The 17,442-nt window shown below is 55.4% G+C and overlaps 5 protein-coding genes across 5 annotated transcripts; 1 reads left to right on the top strand and 4 right to left on the bottom strand.

The window, feature by feature from the left end:
• Window positions 1-734: 734 nt before the first annotated feature.
• On the bottom strand, window positions 735-3,976 carry ASPACDRAFT_113246 (uncharacterized protein). Its single transcript, XM_020195705.1, has 2 exons — window positions 3,753-3,976; window positions 735-3,619 (listed from the first exon to the last, which is right to left on the bottom strand). The coding sequence occupies exons 1-2, from the start codon at window positions 3,804-3,806 to the stop codon at window positions 1,097-1,099; spliced, it is 2,577 nt and encodes an 858-aa protein (XP_020059181.1). The 5' UTR covers window positions 3,807-3,976; the 3' UTR covers window positions 735-1,096.
• A 111-nt stretch (window positions 3,977-4,087) lies between these two features.
• On the bottom strand, window positions 4,088-5,446 carry ASPACDRAFT_40154 (putative erythromycin esterase; the record flags this gene model as incomplete). Its single annotated transcript, XM_020200712.1, has 1 exon — window positions 4,088-5,446. The coding sequence occupies one exon, from the start codon at window positions 5,444-5,446 to the stop codon at window positions 4,088-4,090; it is 1,359 nt and encodes a 452-aa protein (XP_020059180.1).
• A 442-nt stretch (window positions 5,447-5,888) lies between these two features.
• ASPACDRAFT_1853411 (uncharacterized protein) lies at window positions 5,889-7,158 on the top strand (the record flags this gene model as incomplete). Its single annotated transcript, XM_020197306.1, has 2 exons — window positions 5,889-6,798; window positions 6,887-7,158. The coding sequence occupies 2 exons, from the start codon at window positions 5,889-5,891 to the stop codon at window positions 7,156-7,158; spliced, it is 1,182 nt and encodes a 393-aa protein (XP_020059179.1).
• A 92-nt stretch (window positions 7,159-7,250) lies between these two features.
• ASPACDRAFT_1853410 (putative inositol phospholipid biosynthesis protein Scs3) lies at window positions 7,251-8,737 on the bottom strand. Its single transcript, XM_020197305.1, has 2 exons — window positions 7,603-8,737; window positions 7,251-7,537 (listed from the first exon to the last, which is right to left on the bottom strand). The coding sequence occupies exons 1-2, from the start codon at window positions 8,545-8,547 to the stop codon at window positions 7,436-7,438; spliced, it is 1,047 nt and encodes a 348-aa protein (XP_020059178.1). The 5' UTR covers window positions 8,548-8,737; the 3' UTR covers window positions 7,251-7,435.
• A 344-nt stretch (window positions 8,738-9,081) lies between these two features.
• Window positions 9,082-12,032, bottom strand: ASPACDRAFT_50312 (beta-glucosidase; the record flags this gene model as incomplete). Its single annotated transcript, XM_020202334.1, has 7 exons — window positions 9,082-9,315; window positions 9,367-10,225; window positions 10,300-11,491; window positions 11,553-11,605; window positions 11,665-11,709; window positions 11,762-11,904; window positions 11,976-12,032. 7 exons carry the CDS (start codon window positions 12,030-12,032, stop codon window positions 9,082-9,084), a joined length of 2,583 nt encoding a protein of 860 aa, XP_020059177.1.
• Window positions 12,033-17,442: the final 5,410 nt, after the last annotated feature.

Raw genomic sequence — 17,442 nt, 5'->3', positions numbered from 1 at the left:
AGGAAGGGGAGATGGAAAAAGGAGGAGGGCAGCCTAAGTTGTCAGGGTCTGCGCACATTCTTAAGTATGTGCACTGTACTTTCTTGTTGGGGCGGGGGTGGACTCTACTGTACTGTACTGCACATGTCCAGTCAGGCAGGAGGGAGGATGGACGAGGGACGGGGGAGGTGCGGTGCTGGACTGGCACAGCCCCCAGCGAGCGCTGAGCTGAGCCCTGCTACTGCTACTGTAACTGCATCTGCCCCTGCCCCACGGGGAAGCTGGGTCATGCTCACTGCATTCCTGTAAAAGACGTCATGGAATTAACATCAGAGGGAAGGAAGGAGAGTTGCAATTGCGATGTTAAGCTTACCCTTGATTGGACATAGTCTTCTCGCTGGGGACTCTTACATGAGGGATTACGGTATGCCAAGTAGGCGGTAGTTATTCTCGAGCTGCTCTCAGCAATCTATACTGGGAAAGGACCCCTGCTCGAAGAGGGCAGTTTGTTTCGATGATTCTACACATCAAGAATCAGAGTTCATTGCTGTATCCGTTGGATCGACTGGATGGTTTATGCTATATGCTACGGTGCACATTATCGTACAGGCTCTAACTCCCACTTGGACCTGTCATGCTGCAGATAGGGACTGCATGACAACCCGTGGAGTGCCGTGACGTGGTGAAAGACCGGGTCTACTACCTCAGGCCGGACTGAGACTAAAGCCTTGCTACATGTTTACAGACATGATGCACCATCACATGAGACAATCATAATCATTACACTATCCACAAGTCCCATCTGATCAACATGGTCAAGACTAATCAAACAGAAACAGAACCAGATCCCAACGCCCACGCCGTACCCAGCATGCCGCATGCATCTGCATTTGCAAACTCCAAGCGCCAATTCCAGCCATATGGACACCAGTTCAGTAAAAACACCAGAGGACACGGAGGAACACGCTACACAATCTGATGCGAGAAAAAAAAAAAAAAAAGAAGCTCACCTGCAACCACCCCACTTCCTAGTTCAAGACTCTGAAAATTGAATCTGCACACATGCTATTCAACACCTGTAATGCGTATCGCACGACTCAATGCAACGCTCAAACATTCAAGAACGGCTCTTGGGCTGTGACAGCAAGTGCAGACGGCTCATGGTCAGCACGCCCCGGCCGCGAGCACGAGCACTGCCCGGGGTGGTGGTGGTGGTGGTGGTGGTGGTGGTGCTGGCGCGTCCCGCCGAGGGTCGGGTTGCAGAGCGGAGCGGAGTGTGAGTGCGGGCTTTGGTGGGCGTAGGGGTACCTGCAACACTCGAGGCCGTGTCCTTGGTAGCACTGGGAGTGCCCGTGACCTTGGCGAATAGAGTGGAGGCACGACCGGTCTTCTTGAACGGCGAGGGCGAGGGCGCGCTCATCTTGAGGCGCTTGGCGCTGCGCGCTCCCGCATTATCGGCTGGAGGCACGTTCTCGGCGTCGACATCCTCCGCCTCGACGGCCGTGCGGTTGCGCTTCTTGTGACCAATACCATGGGGAACCCCGGCAATGTCGGGCAAAGAACTAGCGTCGTGCTTCTCCTCCTCAACGGTAGGACGGTTGCGTTTCTTGTGGCCGATACCGTGCGGCACGCCGGCAATCTCGGGCAAAGGAGTGGCGTCGGAAGGACGCACCTGGCGGATAGTAGGAGTGGTCGCCTCGCTGTTCTTGGTGGTGCTGCCAATCTTGCTGGGGCTGCGGGAGTGCTCCGGGGTCAAGGTAGGTAGAGTCGGATAAACAATGTCAGAAACCACCCGAGAGGCACCTGCAGTGGGAAGTTTCGAAGGAGATGGCGAGAATATGGTTTCTTCCGGGGCATCCTTCACGCAGGGGGTGAACTCGACGCGCTTCCTGGGAGAGGGAGTGTGCGACGGTTCCTCAGTGGCGTCCCGAGACGAGCCGAACAGCATGTTCGAGCTGAAGTCGGGAGCCGCCACATGGGTGCCTGCCGCGATCTTGAGGGGGTCTTTGGAGAAAAGCTGGTGGGGTTGACGGAGGATCGACCGGAGTTGGCTGAAATTGGGAATGTTGCTCTTCAGCCGGGGGTTGAAGTCGGTCTGAGGCGTGCGCGGAACTTCCGGCTGCGTGGGGGCTGGGGAGCGGACCAACGAGGGAATCATCGAAGTGCGAGCAGGTCTCACGGTCGACGCACGCGCCGCCGAGGCTCGAGTCGGAGTCATCAAAGACTTGCGGAAAGAGTGCTTGGGACGCGTGAACCCGGGCTTGGGGCTGTTCAGAGTAGGCAGACGACTGGTCGAGGCGTCATCAGTCTGGTTGTGCTTGACGCGTTTAGCCGAAGCAGCAACCGGAGCAGGAGAGGGCCGCGCAACGGGGGCCTTAGAAGGCGAAGGCGACTTGCTGTCGGTCTCGTCCAGTCGTGCCTTTGAGTTGGTTCTCTTGAGAGTCTTCTTCTCGATGACCGGCTGGAAGCGACCTGGAGCGGCACGGAAGGCTGAGGGATGGTTGGCGATGGAGTCCATCTTCTTGAATTCGGCCATGTGAGCATCGGTGAAACGGTCGGTCTTTCCCTTGGGCTGCACGATCTTTCTCTCAGTGGGCTCGGGCTTGTCCTGTGCGCCGTTGGCCCGATCCTTGACCATCTGCGCCTTGATCTTTGCGGCGTCCAGGCGCACGCTCTCCATGAGCTTCTTGGCCTCGTCGCTCAGCTGGGCCTCTTGGCTGGCGAACTTGAACTCAAACGCAGGGGTACCATAGTATGCAGACGCGGGGGAATCTCTAGCCTTGGTCGGAGTGCTCTCAGTCGCGGTGTCCTTGACTACGTTGCCCTCGGCGTCCTTCTTGACGGGGTTGAACCCCAGAACCAAGCCGGAGTCGGGCTGCTTAGTGGTGCTCTGGTGGACCTTGCTGGGGTGCATATCCTGGTGGGAAGGTCGCGCCATGACGGTGGAGGGGGTCTTTGCACCGGGACCCTTCGCCGCCGCGGGAGTAGCCCTGAGCGGGGTGGAAACGCTCGGGATTCTGGAAGGGGTGGTGCCCTTGACTGGCGAAGTCAACTGGGTGATTCTCTTGGGGGTCGCCTCGACTCGCGCGGACGCGGCATTGGGGGTTTTCTTGGGTGTAGCATCGGCGCGATCGGACGCGTCGCCGGCGCCCTTCTTGGGGGTCGCTCCGCTCTTGGAGAACGCGGCGCTCTTCATCTTGAATGTCGACTCAGCCTTGTCGAACGCGGCAGTGATGGATCGCTTTTTCGTCCGCTCCGCCTCCGCGACCGCGGCACGCGTAGATTCGGGTACGGTTTCCTTGGATGCAGTTTCGGGGTCCTCGGCTGTAGCAGGAGCAGGCTGAGGAGGTTCAGGTTTTTCGCTTGCGGGAGCAGACTTCTTGTCCGCTACGACAGGGGCGTTGTCGGCTTCGCGTTTAGACTCGGGATTGGGTTCAGAGCTGTTGACAACGGCGGTCTCCTCACGTTCGATAACTGGAGGTAGATCGGTCGCTTCGTGCGTGGGTTGGGATTTCTTCTTGCTCCTTGTGGATCGTTTGTTTGGTTTTGTAGAAAGTTGGTCGTCATGCCGATTGTTGGTATTGACGTGATCTTTGTTGACGTGACTGTGCTCAGCGGGGCCAGGTGGTGGCTGGGGTTCCTAAGCGGGTCATCCAATGTCAGTGACTTGAGGTGCACAGGGTAGCATTCCACACCCCCCTCTCCTCCCTCGAGTCTCACCTGATCCTTCACGTCGCCGGAGGGTGGGATGCTCGGATGGGCAAATGGCTTACCTCAGACAAGGACGCATCGCGATTGCGCAGACGGGCGGACCGTCGGACCGCCATAGTTGCTATATGCGATGAATTGGTGATGAGATGTGATAAAATACGGTGATGAAAGGGGTGTGATCGAAGGGTACAGCAGTGGCAATGCACGAGAATGACGACAAGAGGAGAATTGAAGGCATGGGGTAAAAGGGCGAATAAACAAACCCGCGGCCAGGCGGTGAGCTGACGTCAAAGCTTAGATAAGTGATCACGTGCATGCATGCAGCATCCATCCTATACACATATTCATTCTACTGCTTGGATTTGATCACTAACAATAAATATCTGTGAATGAACAACTACAGTCCAAAAGGATATGTCTCCTCCATGCCCATCACCGTTTTCGGCTGCACCGTCTCCAGCGGCTTCACCGCCTCGGTCTCATCGAACCAAATATACGCGTCGAACTGCTGCTGCAGGTCCGCCTGCGAGTAATGCGACATGCGCTCTGTGTCCGGCCGATAGATGACGCCGATGAACCGCTCGAGCCGGTGGCTCTCAGCGGCCATGGCCTCCTTGAGGCGGGGACTGATGTGCCCCTCGCGCAAATCCCACACGAAGCGCGGGATGCCCGTGTGATGGGCCACGGACTCCCAGCTATCGGGCCTCGAGGGCCGGACGGCCATGATCTCCATGTCCTCGTCCCACTCGTGGGCGGCGGCGACGGTGCCCGTGTGCGTGCCGCAGCCGAGGGTGGCGACGTTCTCGCGGCCGAAGCGCTCGCGACACAGCTGGCCGATGTTGACCTCCTTGCGGCGCGTGCCCATGCTCGTGAACCGCGCATCCCCGCAATGGGAGTTGTGCGCCCAGACCACGGCCTTGCTGCCCGCGGGTCTGCTTCTCAGGATGCGGTGCAGCGTGTCCACCATGTGCGTGTCGCGCAGCGTCCACGACGAGGCCGAGCTGTAGTACATGGCCTTGTAGTAGCGCTCGGCGTCGCGTACCAGGTATGCGTTCTGCTGCCCGCTGTGGTACTCCTCGCCGTCGTGCACATCTTCGGAATACTCCAGCCGCCGGGCCAGCAGGTCGCGCAGCATCTGCACCACCCCTTGCTCGCAGTCCGCCATGCCGCGCAGCGAGGCCAGCCCGTACGCGGTGGGGTCCTCTACCCACGGTTGCAGGCAGCCGTAGCGGCGGCGCGCGTCCTTCCCCGCGGCCGGGTCGATGCGGTCCAGGTAGTCGATGACCGCCTTAATCGACGCGCCCATGCTGTACAGGTCGAGGCCGTAGAATCCGGCCTTTTGCGCGGGGTCGGTCAGCGCCGCGTTGCGGTTGCGCATCCATTCGACCAGGTCCTGGGTCTCGCGGTTGCGCCACATCCAGGTGGGGAACCGCTTAAAGGGCTCATGCGCGTCATCATCATTGCTGCCTTGTCGGATCCGAGCCTGGGGACCCGGGCGCTGGCGCACGTACCGGTCGACGGATTCCGCGTCGGGCCAGTCGGCCTCCACGGCGACGATGTTGAAGCCGTGGTGTTCGATCAGCCGCTTGGTGATCTCCGCGCGGGCGGCGTAGAATTCCGAGGTTCCATGCGTGCCGTCGCCGAGGAGGACGACGCGGTATTCCCCGAAGGTGTCGAAGTGAGACCCAAAACTGGGGTCGTGGATGGCGGGCAGAGGTTGTGCTGCTGCGGTGAAGAGGTCTTGGTATTGCGACATCTTTGGAGTCGGTTTTAACAGTCGGGCTAGACGCCAGAGCTTGGCCGTCATAAGGGAATTCAGCCCATTTTTGGGAATGTGTTTGCTATGATAGATAGATAGCAAGCTCGGAGTACGCGTGGAGTTGATATACTGGGCCGTAGTCGGATTAGGGTTCGGCAGCGGCGAAATGAGATCACCACCGAGTCATCGTGACAAGATTGATCTTTGCCACATTCGAGCAATGAACGAGGAGGGTCATCTACGAGTATTCACTCAGTAGATGATCTACAGCTTACCAGTAATACTCAGTACTTCTCTGGTATCAATCCTCCAACCCGCCGATCCCTTCCCAATCCAAAATCTTCACCATCTATACCCCAGATCCCAGACCCAGACCCCATACCCCACACTCCAACACTTACATACAGTATATCAAACCCCCCATACCTCCAAAGCAAAAATGCCCACCCACCCCCAAAAACTAACCGCCTTCATCCGCGCCCAAGAATCCCTGTACGGACCAATAACCACCATCTCAGACCCCGCGCAATGGACCCCCCCGGCCCAGTCCGGCGGCCACCGAGGCCGCTACCTCTGGACCGACGCCTTCGGCGTCCTCAACTTCCTGACCCTACACCGAGAAACCACCAACCCCCAAAACAACCCCCCAAACCAGCCACAGCAAAAAGACCACTACCTCACTCTGGCAACAAACCTAATCACCACCGTCCACCGCACCCTCGGCACCACCCGGTCCTCACCTCCGAAACCCCTCCCGCACGCCACGCCCTCCAACCCCCTCGCCGGCGGCCTCCGCATCGGCAAACCCCACGCCCACGGCCCCGACAGCGACGGCCAATACCACCATTACCTGACACTGTGGATGTTCGCGCTGAACCGGACGGCGGTGGCCACACGCGACAGAACCTGGAACGATCAGGCGCTGGCGCTGGCGCAGGCGATCCATCCACACTTCGTGCGTGGCGGGAGCAGCAGCGGTAGCAGCAGCGGACGTGACCCGCACCACCACCAGCGATCCCCCAAAATGGTGTGGAAGATGGACGTCAACCTGGAGGAGGTGTTAGTCGCGTCGGAGGGGAATCTCGATCCCGTGGATGGGTTGGTGGTGTTTCGGTTGCTGCGGGAGACGGATCGGTGGTTTCGGGGGGAGGCCCCCCAGCCCGGAAATGAAGGGGTGCTGGGGGATGAGATTGAGGATTATCGGAGGATCGTTAAGCGGAAGGGGGAGGCGTTCGTCTCGCTGGATCCCTTGGATTTGGGGATGGCGATGTGGACGGCGCATTGGGTGGCAGACGTAAAAGGGGAGGAGTGGGCGGGGCGGATGGCGGAGGATTGTTGGGGGCGGGTTTGTATGACTTCCTTTCCTTTGGATTCGGGTTGTGGTTAAAGGATGAATGAGTGAGTGAGGTGTGGTGCTGATGCTGCAGAAATCAACAGTTGACTTGTTCGAGAGACGACACTACCTTGACCGGGACCTCCGCGCGCGGTTGGCCTTTCGCGAGTTCGGGACGTGCTTGGGCCTCCGATGCATGGCGGAGCAGGCGTCGGACAAAGACCGCGCGGTCGAGCTGAAGGCCTACGCGGATCGCATTGTGGAGTGCTGGGATCCGTACATCTGGATGGAGACGGGGCGCAATGCGACGCCGGAAGAGTTGCGGCCCATCACGCGAGTCATGTATGCCGCGGCTTTGATCCCCGGAGGTGAGTGATCTGAGTCCTTTGCGAAACATTATTGACATCCAACAGCGTTCTGTCGGGGCTATTTCGGGCGTGAACCTATTGCTTGACTGGTCAAACAACTAGATAATTTGCAATATATAACTACCTGATGCACTGAGGTAAGCGTACTCTACAGAGTCAGTCAACCAGTAGTAAAAAAAATGCAAACATGTACAGTATGTAAACCAGGGCCCGAGGAAACTCCCCTTCCTCGAACATCCCTCACTCTATCAACGCCACGGACATAAAATCACAAAACCCAACCCTCTAAACCCCAGGTAGCCCCACAATCTCCCTCCACGGGATATTCGTCCGAGGGAGAATGTAAATCGTAAAAACAGTGCCCAGTGCAATCAGAAGACCCGTTACCTGCAGAGGGAGGAAACATTAGCCCAGGAATCCCACGATCCAGAGTGACCGAAAAAAAAACATACCTTCTCAAACCAAGTGTGAAACCAAATAGCGGTCATCAATAACATCCACATCCCCAGGCCCACGACCGTCCACGCCAACCGTGCCGACCACACCGCGAACACAGCCTGCGCATCATCATCATCCCCATCCTTATCAAGTGCATCCGTCTTCTCCCCCTCTTTCTTCTCCTTCGAATCCACCTCCTCCCGGGACAGCCTGGCGCCCCAGACCTCAAACCCAATCAACGAAGTCATCAACACCAACATGAACACATGTCCACTGACATCGTGCCCGCCGCGCCACGCCCCGCCAGCCCCCTTACACGCCACGGCCGTCGCCAGCGTCCCGAAGTCGGTGGTCGTGTAAGGATTCTCCGCCTCGGGGATCGCCCGCTCGCACTTCCCCCCCGTCAGCACGAAGCTGCGGTCGATCAGCGCCGGCCCGAAGAACCATTGCGTCGTCAGGTACCACACCGTCGTGGCGAGCGCGTACCGGATGACGGCCTGCGTCGTGCGGCGGGACCGGTGCGCAGCAGCAGCGGTGGCAGTGTGGCCGCCCGCGCCACCGCGACCGCCGATCCCGGTGTAGGCGGATTGGGTGAGGAGGAGCAGGACGAAGGCGAGCGTCGTCCAGAGCCAGCCGATCTTCACGAAGTAGAGGTTGAAGACGTTGTCCTTGCGCGCGAAATAGTTGACGGGCTTGACGGCGGCGGGAAAGGAGAGGTGCAGGTCCGAAGCGATGGTTGGCGCGAAGGGGGGTGGGTGGTTCTGGAGTGGGCTGCTGCTGGAGCTCGGATCACGGCTGCCGTAGGCAGTTGGCGAGAGGACGGAGAAAAGAGACCCCACGACGAGGGTGAGAGGATAGATGAGAAGAGCGGTGATCGGGGGCTGGAGCGATCGTGATGGGGTCGGGGTTGTTTTTGCTGCTATTCCGGCGGGAGAAGGGGGATTGTCCGCGGATGGCATCGTGGTTTTTTCCCTTCTGTTGTCCGGGTGATTGTACTCGTCTTGTGGTGTATTGCTTCGAAAATGTCTAGAGGATGAAATAACTGTTCTATCTGAGTAGAATTGGGGAGTGCATGTATTTGAGGAATTAAGGGACAATGGAATGGAAACAAGGGGAAGATGATACAAAGGCCGATGGTACAAAAGGACGATGATGATACAGAGGAAGAGGAAATGCAAATGGCGGAAGTCGGATGACGTCGCTGCCTGCTTGCCTGCCTTTCCGCCCGCCCTAACCAGATTCTTCCAACCACAACCACAACCACAACCACAACCACCGCCACAACCACCGCCACAGCCACAACAAGCCTGCGACTATTACGCTATCATTACGATACACTTGATCTACCGCTCGAATGCATGGTTCATATTGACAGCATCATAGTCATTAAATTCGTGGTCTCTACAACTTGTGAAAAATGTGTACATCATCTCCATCTGCAGCCTCAGGCCTCAGGCCCAGGCTCAAAGCCCTTCCCTAACACCTTCCACCGCTCATTGCACCTTCGGGAGCGCCGCGTGAAGGGGCAGCTGACGCGAAGAGCTACCGACATGGACCTTCTTCGGATAAGAAGTAATGACCCAGTCCTGAGCCGCGACGTCCCAGTTGGATAGATCGCGACGAGTCAGGGTAGTCGTCCACACCGTCTCCTCGGAGGGCTTGAGGGTAAGGCGGTCAAATCTGCGCAACACAACCTTGGGCTCATTGGGTCCACCAAGGGAAACATACTGGCAAATGGTTAGCATGCGGGATTAATACTGCACGGGAGATTTAATTACCAGTTGAGGTACAGCATCACCAGCAACACGACCAGTGTTCTTGACTGTCACCGAAACGCGGATCAACTCATCGTAGAGGCGGGGGTTACCACCGAAGCCACCACCCGCAGGCAGAACGGGCTGGGGAGAGCCATCGGTAGCACCCTCGGGGATGTGCTCCGCGGTGTCGACACCATAGTACGGGTCGCCAGATGAGGCCTTGAGGTCGGTGGAGTTAAGCCAGGGGTAGATGAACTTGCTGATTCTGGTCAATCCCTCAGGGTACACATAGTCAGAGGCATTGCCGACTTGTCCAAATGTGGGAGCAGCGCCAGTCTTAGTGGCTACTTGAGCGTTGGACGAAGCGTTGAGAACCTGGATGTGAAGGCCAGAGTAGTTGAAAGTGGTGTAGCTCAGACCATGTCCGAACTCATAGATCGGGGTCTCATTGCGCTTGTCGAATCCGCGGTAGTCAATGAAAACACCTTCCGAGAAGTCGTCTTGGGGAGCCCCGTTGCCGTTGTTGAGTTCGCGGACAAGGTAATCCCCGTACGCCTCCCTCGTCTTACCCCAGGTAAATGGCGATTTGGCGCCCGGGTTGACGCGGCCGTAGAGCACATCAGCCAGGGAGTTGCCAGACTCCTGGCCAGGCAAACCCGCCCAGAGGATGGCAGTGACATTGGGGTGGTCATACCACTCGTCAACCAAGACCGGTCCAACGGAGTGGATGACAACGATTGTGTTGTTGCAGTTGTTCGCAGCAGCCTTGATGAGGTTGTCGCCGTTCTTCCAGAGGGTGAGGTTGTTGCGGTCACCCTCGTTTCCGTCCACAGAGATATAGCCTTCTCCCGAGTCCGAGTTGACAAATACAAGAGAGACACTACGGAGACACTTGTCAGTTCACCGGAAACATAAGAATGAAAAAGAAAAAGCGGTATAGACGGCAGGCCTTACCTGGCTTGTTTAGCGAGGGTCTCCACCTGGCTCAACGCCCAGTTGTCGGTGATGGCATAGACGCTGCCCTTGTGCTTGAGTACCTCGGCTTGAATAGCCTGCTCAGGAGTCACGAGGTATGGGAATTCGGCAGTGCCACTACCCCAAGCCATGGCAAGGGTACCGTTGTCACAGCCACGGTCAGAGCAGCCATTGGCACCGTACGAGTTGGATCCAGCATCTTCACCCAGGATCGCAACTTTGCGCTCCTTTCCGGTCAGAGGCAGGGCATTGTTGTTCTTCAGTAGAACAGTGCTGTCTGCTCCCAACTTGCGGATAACCTCGCTGTGGTTGCGCTGCACGTTGACAAAGTGATTGACCTTCTCATAGGGGCCTTCCTGAGGGTAAAAGTACTTGAAGCCGTATTCATCGCGAGTCCAAGAGCTGAAGTTAGGCGGCTGGTACAGGCGGTCGCGGCCAACCTTGTAGTAGGCAGCCATGATACGAACAGCCATGTCGTCAACGCGCCACTGCGGGACGGTGCCGTTGAGAACAGCAATGGTCAGGTTGGTACCCCAGAAACTAGTGGCAGAATCGAAGGTGATATCGCCAGGCATTGACATATCCAAGCCGGCCAAAGCAGAACCAACACCACTGTGGTGAGCACCCCAGTCAGACATCACGAAGCCCTGGAAGCCGAGCTCGGCCTTCAGAAGCTTGTTCAGTGTGTAACTGTTCTGGCAACCGTAGCTGTTGTTGATCTGGTTGTAGGAACACATGATGGCGCCAACGCCTGCGCGAACAGCATCCGCGAAGGGCCAGAGGTACATTTCATGAATGGTCTTGTCATCAACGTTTGAGCTGATCGTGTCGGAGATATTGAATCCGTAGCCCGCAGACTCTGAGACCTGGCGGAAATGCTCTTGCTCATTGAGAATGTAATGCTTGGCTGTTGCCACGACACCAGCGTCTTGAATACCCTTAATCGTCTCCGCAAAGAGCACGCCAGTAAGAGCCGGGTCTGGAGAGAAACCTTCCCAGTTACGACCGCCATCAGGACTCCTGCCGAGGGGACCCGCGGCCGGGCCCAATTGAACATCGATTCCTTTGTCACTGAATTCTTGACCCATAGCCTGGCCACGAAGATAAGCGAGGTTCTTGTCCCATGTCGCAGCAACGTTGACACCAGCAGGGAAAGCCGAATTGTAGTCACCTGTAGGACACATTGTTAGCAAGAGTGTCACCGGCCGGGCTCGAGTTAGATCAAGTCTTACTATCACGAATTCCCAAGGGACTGTCCTGAAGACACATGCCACCGATGTTCAGTCTAGACAGCAGTCGCCAGTTAGCCGACTAGAAAACATGTTTAGTTTAGTAGGGTCCTACCTTGGAACACCACCAGTCTGACCGACACACTTCTCCAGCTCCCATCTAGGAGCTTGTTAGCAGGCGACTCATCTCGTGACAATTGTGGTATCATTACCCAGTTCCGGTGGTGAGGTTGACTTTCTCATCCAGAGTCATCTGGGAGACAATGGCCACTGCACGCTGGTAGGCTTCCGCCCACTCTCCCTGGCCATTGGCCCAAGGGGAGGGATAGAAAGGAGGAGAGAACGCCAATTCATCCTGTAGAGCACGAGTTGTCAGCCTCACGTTAAATCTCTAGAAGCATCGAGGACGCAGAAAAAGTAACATACAGCGCTGACGACTGAGGCAGCCGTCAAGGCAGCCGCCTCAAGCCAACTGAGCTTCATGATGGCGTAGAGGTAGCTGAAGAAAGAGGAAACAACGAGCTAGCCAGCCACACAGCTTGCGCTCTCGAGAAATTGAGAAAGATGTCGAAGTAGTACAAAGGTAGAAGGACAAACAAGGCCGATCAGGGGGGGAAGGGAGATATAAATAACCCCAGCAACGAAGAGAGGGGGCGCCACAGCTATGAGAGAGACCAGCGACGGTGAATAAAATCAATCAGAACCTCTTGGCCTATTTTTTGCGGAGCTACCCGCTCAGGAGTGAATTGATGTCTCGCAAACAAGAAGTCAAAGTAAGCAAGCACCTGGTCGGCCACGGACTGGGCGAGTAACGAGTGGTTCCATTGGCTTGGCTCTGAGCATGGGGATCGACAGGGAGGAAGCCAGATCGAGGCAGAGACAGGCGGCGAGGGAGTGAGCATGGAACGGTCGGAACTCAGGCAAGTCAAGCGATTGTATTTGCCGTGATTCACTAAGCTGGGGAGGAAGCTGCTACTGCTCCTGTATACGTGCACTCGGCTCGGCAGCCAGCATCACCTGCACACCGTATAACACTCCGACTCAACGAGGAATTTCTCATTCTGGAGATGGTTCGCAGCCGAAGCGCAGAAAAGTCAAGCGGAATGACCGAACCCCACACCAACAGAGTCCAGCCATCTGGGGATGACGGAATGAGGTGGATGGAAGTGCCCACTGCAAGTTGACTGCAGTTACAGTCCAAGAGACTAAACTAAACAAACTCACTAACCTTAGTTCAGTTTACTGGCTGGCTGGTACCGCTGGTACCGCTGTGGGGCATCCAGTCGGCCCTGGTAACCTTGGGGGGTAAATTCCGTTACGCTGTTTACACTGCGATCCCTTTCACCAACTCATCCTCCCTGACATGAACCTCAAACTGCCCTATGTGCGATGATGTCTTTCCGGCAGGCCAGCAGGATGCGGTCGGTCGGGAGGTGCCTGACATTCTTGACTGAAACCAAAACATAAATAAACTTATCACTCGAGCCAATTCTGGCGCATTCCGATCAGCTTCGAGACACAATCGGCTGCCGTACGGGATACAGCTCAGTTACGAGTGTTACAACTCTCGGTCAAATACCGGACTTTGGACGACGCCCATGAAGCTTGGTAGCAGACTGAGCTGGAAGGTAGTATTGCTTTCAATTGACAATTGACAACAAGTCAACAGCTGTTCCCCGCATCGTCATTATCCGGCAAGCAATGGCTGACTATAGTTGAAGATAGTAGGTATCGGCTAGTGGAATGCTACGGTACCGTCTCCCCAGCCATTCCCCGCATTTCCACTTCTGCATCCCGCTCGTTGGTCAGCCGCCCGAGGAAAAGAAGAGGGGAAAGAAACCTGGAAAAAGAATCATCTGGGAATAGATTAATGAATCCCTGATGCGGCAATGCGGTAACTAACAAGTCGCCTCCCATTACATCGTGGTCCGTCCTTGGACCTGCCAACAGAGCAAAACAAATAGAACACTGCCGAGGGGTTGACAACAACAACAACAACAACACACTGACTGTGCCAAAAAAAAAAAAAAAAAGTCATGCTTGTTTTTCCCGCCATGGCCTGACGGCGCCTTACATCCTTCGCCCGCAAGGGTCAGCCCATAGAGCCACCACTCCTTCCGTCGCAAGTCAAGACATTCATTCCATCCCTCTCTCCCGGAGTCCCCTCTCGGTGCATACAGCCTTGGGAGAGTCAAGGCCAAGTCGGATTACCACTCACTTGCTCGGGTCCCCGTTGCGAGGCAATGAGCGGCAAGAACTCCGACGGGATTGTGAATGGCCTCCACGATTAAGTTCTGGTCTCTCTCGGGATATTTTCTTCTTCCCCCCGGAAAGTGGAACCTCGTGTCCCTCGCTGTGCCTTGACTGGTATTCTGCCTTGGATCGTCCTCCATTCTTCCCAAATCAGGGTTCTCGGCAGTCGGCATTGAGACTACATGGATTTCTCATCCATGAGTCAGTATAACCTACGGTACGGTCTGACGACATTTCCCCGTGGTTTAGCCAGATCCATGGCTAGCTTGGGAATTCTCTCGAAGTAGGCCTGGTGTGCTCGGGAAGGGATGTAGAGCAGCTGGGCTGAGGTTATTCCCGGTGCGCATTGACTCCGCGCAAGCCCAGCCAACATTAGGTTTGCAATGAGATGTGCTGTTACCTTCCCATTAGACTAGAGGGCAGCTAAACAGGCAATGCGATCATATTAGCCTATTCAAAGGATAAAGACCCGACAATCTACCCAGACAGTCTGAGAGGTAGACCTTCTCTCGCAGTTCGTTGAGATTTCCCTGTCGGATACCCTGCAGTTTTGTGCTCGGTCCGCGCAGGAAATTTGGGGCGGGCTGGACTGGGGTTGCGGGGAAAGCCTCCGTGGGGGTTTGTTTTTTTTTTTTCCATCGTCATCATCCCGAAGACCACGATTCCGGGACTAAACAGTCCCACACTAAGCGACTGCCCAACAACCCGAGGGCTAGACAATTGTATCTAGCACTTTCTAGTCACAACAGAAGTCATACATCTTACTTGGAAAGTGGAGAGTATTTCTCCGTTTCTCCACATAGCCTCTCTTCGTATTCTGGCAAGAAAACAATCTAATGTGGCACTACCTGAGTATGTACTCTGCCCCCCTCGTGGACTGTCCAGGGTTCTCCGCTATCGCCTGACACCCCAGAATGCGAATTCCGGCGCGGGCAGGACACCACCCCGGCCGATAGCGGACCCGGCACCGGAGGGTCCTCCAATGCGATGAAGAGACCATTGCTGCCGCGCAAGTGGTTAGGAACAAATTATTTCTGTGCTTAGTCGGGTCATTGAACTGTTCATACGGTCATGGTTGATAGCTTTGTAAAACATAAAGGTTAGTTAGCTACTGCCATTGTCGGTTGTCCAGAGATTATATGCCTCCGCGGCATACTCCCCGGGTTCATTCTGATAGCAATATCGAGAATAACACGCTGACCCATAGTATGCGAATGCATCTCTCTTCCTCGCGTAGACACTCTCGAAACCTCGTAAGACTCGGCCACAATCATACCTAGAACCCAATCCTGTCTCCCACCCTCAAGATCTGCATCTAGAATCAGAAGTAGCCAAACCCATGCAATAAAACACTTTCATCTGACCACAAACATACAACATGTCTAATAACCCAATTCAGCACCGTTACAATCTACCTCATACTGTACTGAAGTCCCTGCACTCGCAGTCATACCCCGAGCCTTCTTATCATGAGCCTTGGCCAAAGACCGGCCCGTAGAACAGACCGATGTGAAATATCCAAGCACAGACAACACCAGGTATAGTCCAACCCGTCCCTCTCCCCGAGGACCAGCCCAGCCAACCAACCGGGTCTCTGAGCCCCAGCATCGGCATCCCTTCCTTCCCTTTCTTCGGGAATCTGCAGCCTCAGGCTCAGGTGACTTGTATCTCGGGCTCATTCGCCGAGTTCTTCCTCCAGCATGTGCAATGCGGTGCAGCGCAGTCTTGCCGTTCCATGCACCATGATCCTTTCCCGATATCCTTTCCTCCCGACTCGTTTGAGTCCCGAGAAAAAGGCGTCGTGGCGCTAGAAGATGGAATCTCGGTCTCCGAGGAGTATAGCAGACAAGAGACCTACACAGTACCCGATGAAATGCCCTCCTGACCTTGTTCTATTCCTAACGCAGCTCAACAGCTCAATTCCGAGTGCTGGTCTACCAATTACGGTTCAGATGCTATTTATCTAGCCCCGTCGCTCGGTTTGCAGGCTCTATCTGGAACGTTTTATCGAGATAAGGTTGGCCGCGGCTGCTGCGCTATACAGTCCACTTTCTCTTCCATCCCAGGCCTGCAAAGGCAGAGGATTTGTATTAAAAAGCATATTGACAAGGTAAAATTTGTCTTAAAACATACCCTGTGTGAATATACCTTTAGTGGGCCAGCGATGGAATGTATCCCTTCCCCAGAGATTCATTCTACTCTAGGATTTGATTTTTGACCAATGGATAAAGGATGTTTCTAGTATATCTTTTTCTGATGGCGTGCTCTACCAGGTCTTAATTTCCTGAATCCGAATATCCTTCATCCAGTAAATCTTGCGGTACTATATAGAGCATGTCACTCAGTCACGCTGCTTGAGCGACAGCCCTTCTGGCCGCTGTACTACTTAGGTATGCATCCAAGAGAGCGAGTGAGCTTCAAGGATGCTTGCTCTGTGAACAAAAACGGCACACTAAAGCAACCATCTTTAACTCGAGATTTGAGCTTTATACCAGTACAAGATGAACAGAGAAAAGAAGCCGAATATACACCGCCGACTTCTCCCCCTCCCCCCCAATAAGAAGCCAATACCGGCGCCCTCAAAAGACCTGGATGCATGTAGTGAGAGCGAACGACACCATGATGAGCCCTCTGTTCTCGAGCCTAGAAGCTCGCTACTTCTTTCTTCCAGCAGCTCCATCCTGGACCGCTTTATTACTCTATGAACCTTACTGGCTATGGTAGTAGATATCCTCCTAGGGAATTTCGTCCCCAATACCAGTCGAAACCTGGAGACGAGCAATTCGTCGGGGTTTTTGTGCCGATGGGTCATAAAAGCCCCAGCAGGCTAGACAACATAGTGCATTCGTTGGGTGTTTAGTATAATTATATAATTTGATATTGACAGCAAGTGCGTCAACGCAGCACTCGACCTCGTGGTCATGATGTACCACATCCTCTGACTTGGACGGTAATGGCGAATACTGCCCCATCCTGGTGGCGATCAACTCGATAATGCAGATGGTCCTTTTCGCTCCGTTTGCGATTCTCTTAATTCACATCATTGGCGGATCACATCAGCACGGGTTGACGATTGACTATTCCCTGGCCGCGAAAGCGTCGGGGTATTCTTGGGGATCCCGTTGAGAGCAGCGATTGTCAGCCGCATTGCCTGCGCTTTTGGAGTAATAAATGGTACGATGAGCAGTTCCTGAAGCGGATCAGCCCGCTGTCCTTGATCGGGCTGCTCTTTACGACTCTGGTGCTGTTTGCTACTCAGGGAAAGCAAGTGGTACACCAGATCGTTTCTGTAGCCAGAGTGGCGGCGCCCCTTGAGTTCACTTTTCGGTGATATTTGCGGTCACGCTCGCCGTGACACGACGATGTGACTCTGAATACCGGCTGTCGTGCACACAAAGCTTCGCTGCGGCAAGCAATAACTTCGAGGTGGCGATCGTAGTGGCGATTGCCACATCTGCGGTGAAGAGTGATCAGGCGCTGGCTGCTACTGCTGAGCCGCTGATTGAGGTGCCGGTGTTTGTTGGGATTGGTATATGCAGTCCGGTGGTATGCCAGGAAGCGGAGGTGGGAGGCGTAAATCCTAGACTCGTTTCTGTTCCTCAGTTTGAGATGCACACCCTGAGCTACCCGTGCTAGCCAG

This window comes from Aspergillus aculeatus, assembly GCF_001890905.1.
Source record: "Aspergillus aculeatus ATCC 16872 unplaced genomic scaffold ASPACscaffold_3, whole genome shotgun sequence".
NCBI lineage: Eukaryota > Fungi > Ascomycota > Eurotiomycetes > Eurotiales > Aspergillaceae > Aspergillus > Aspergillus aculeatus.
Note: the sequence above shows the minus strand (reverse complement) of the source record. Positions and strands in the feature narration are given on the sequence as shown.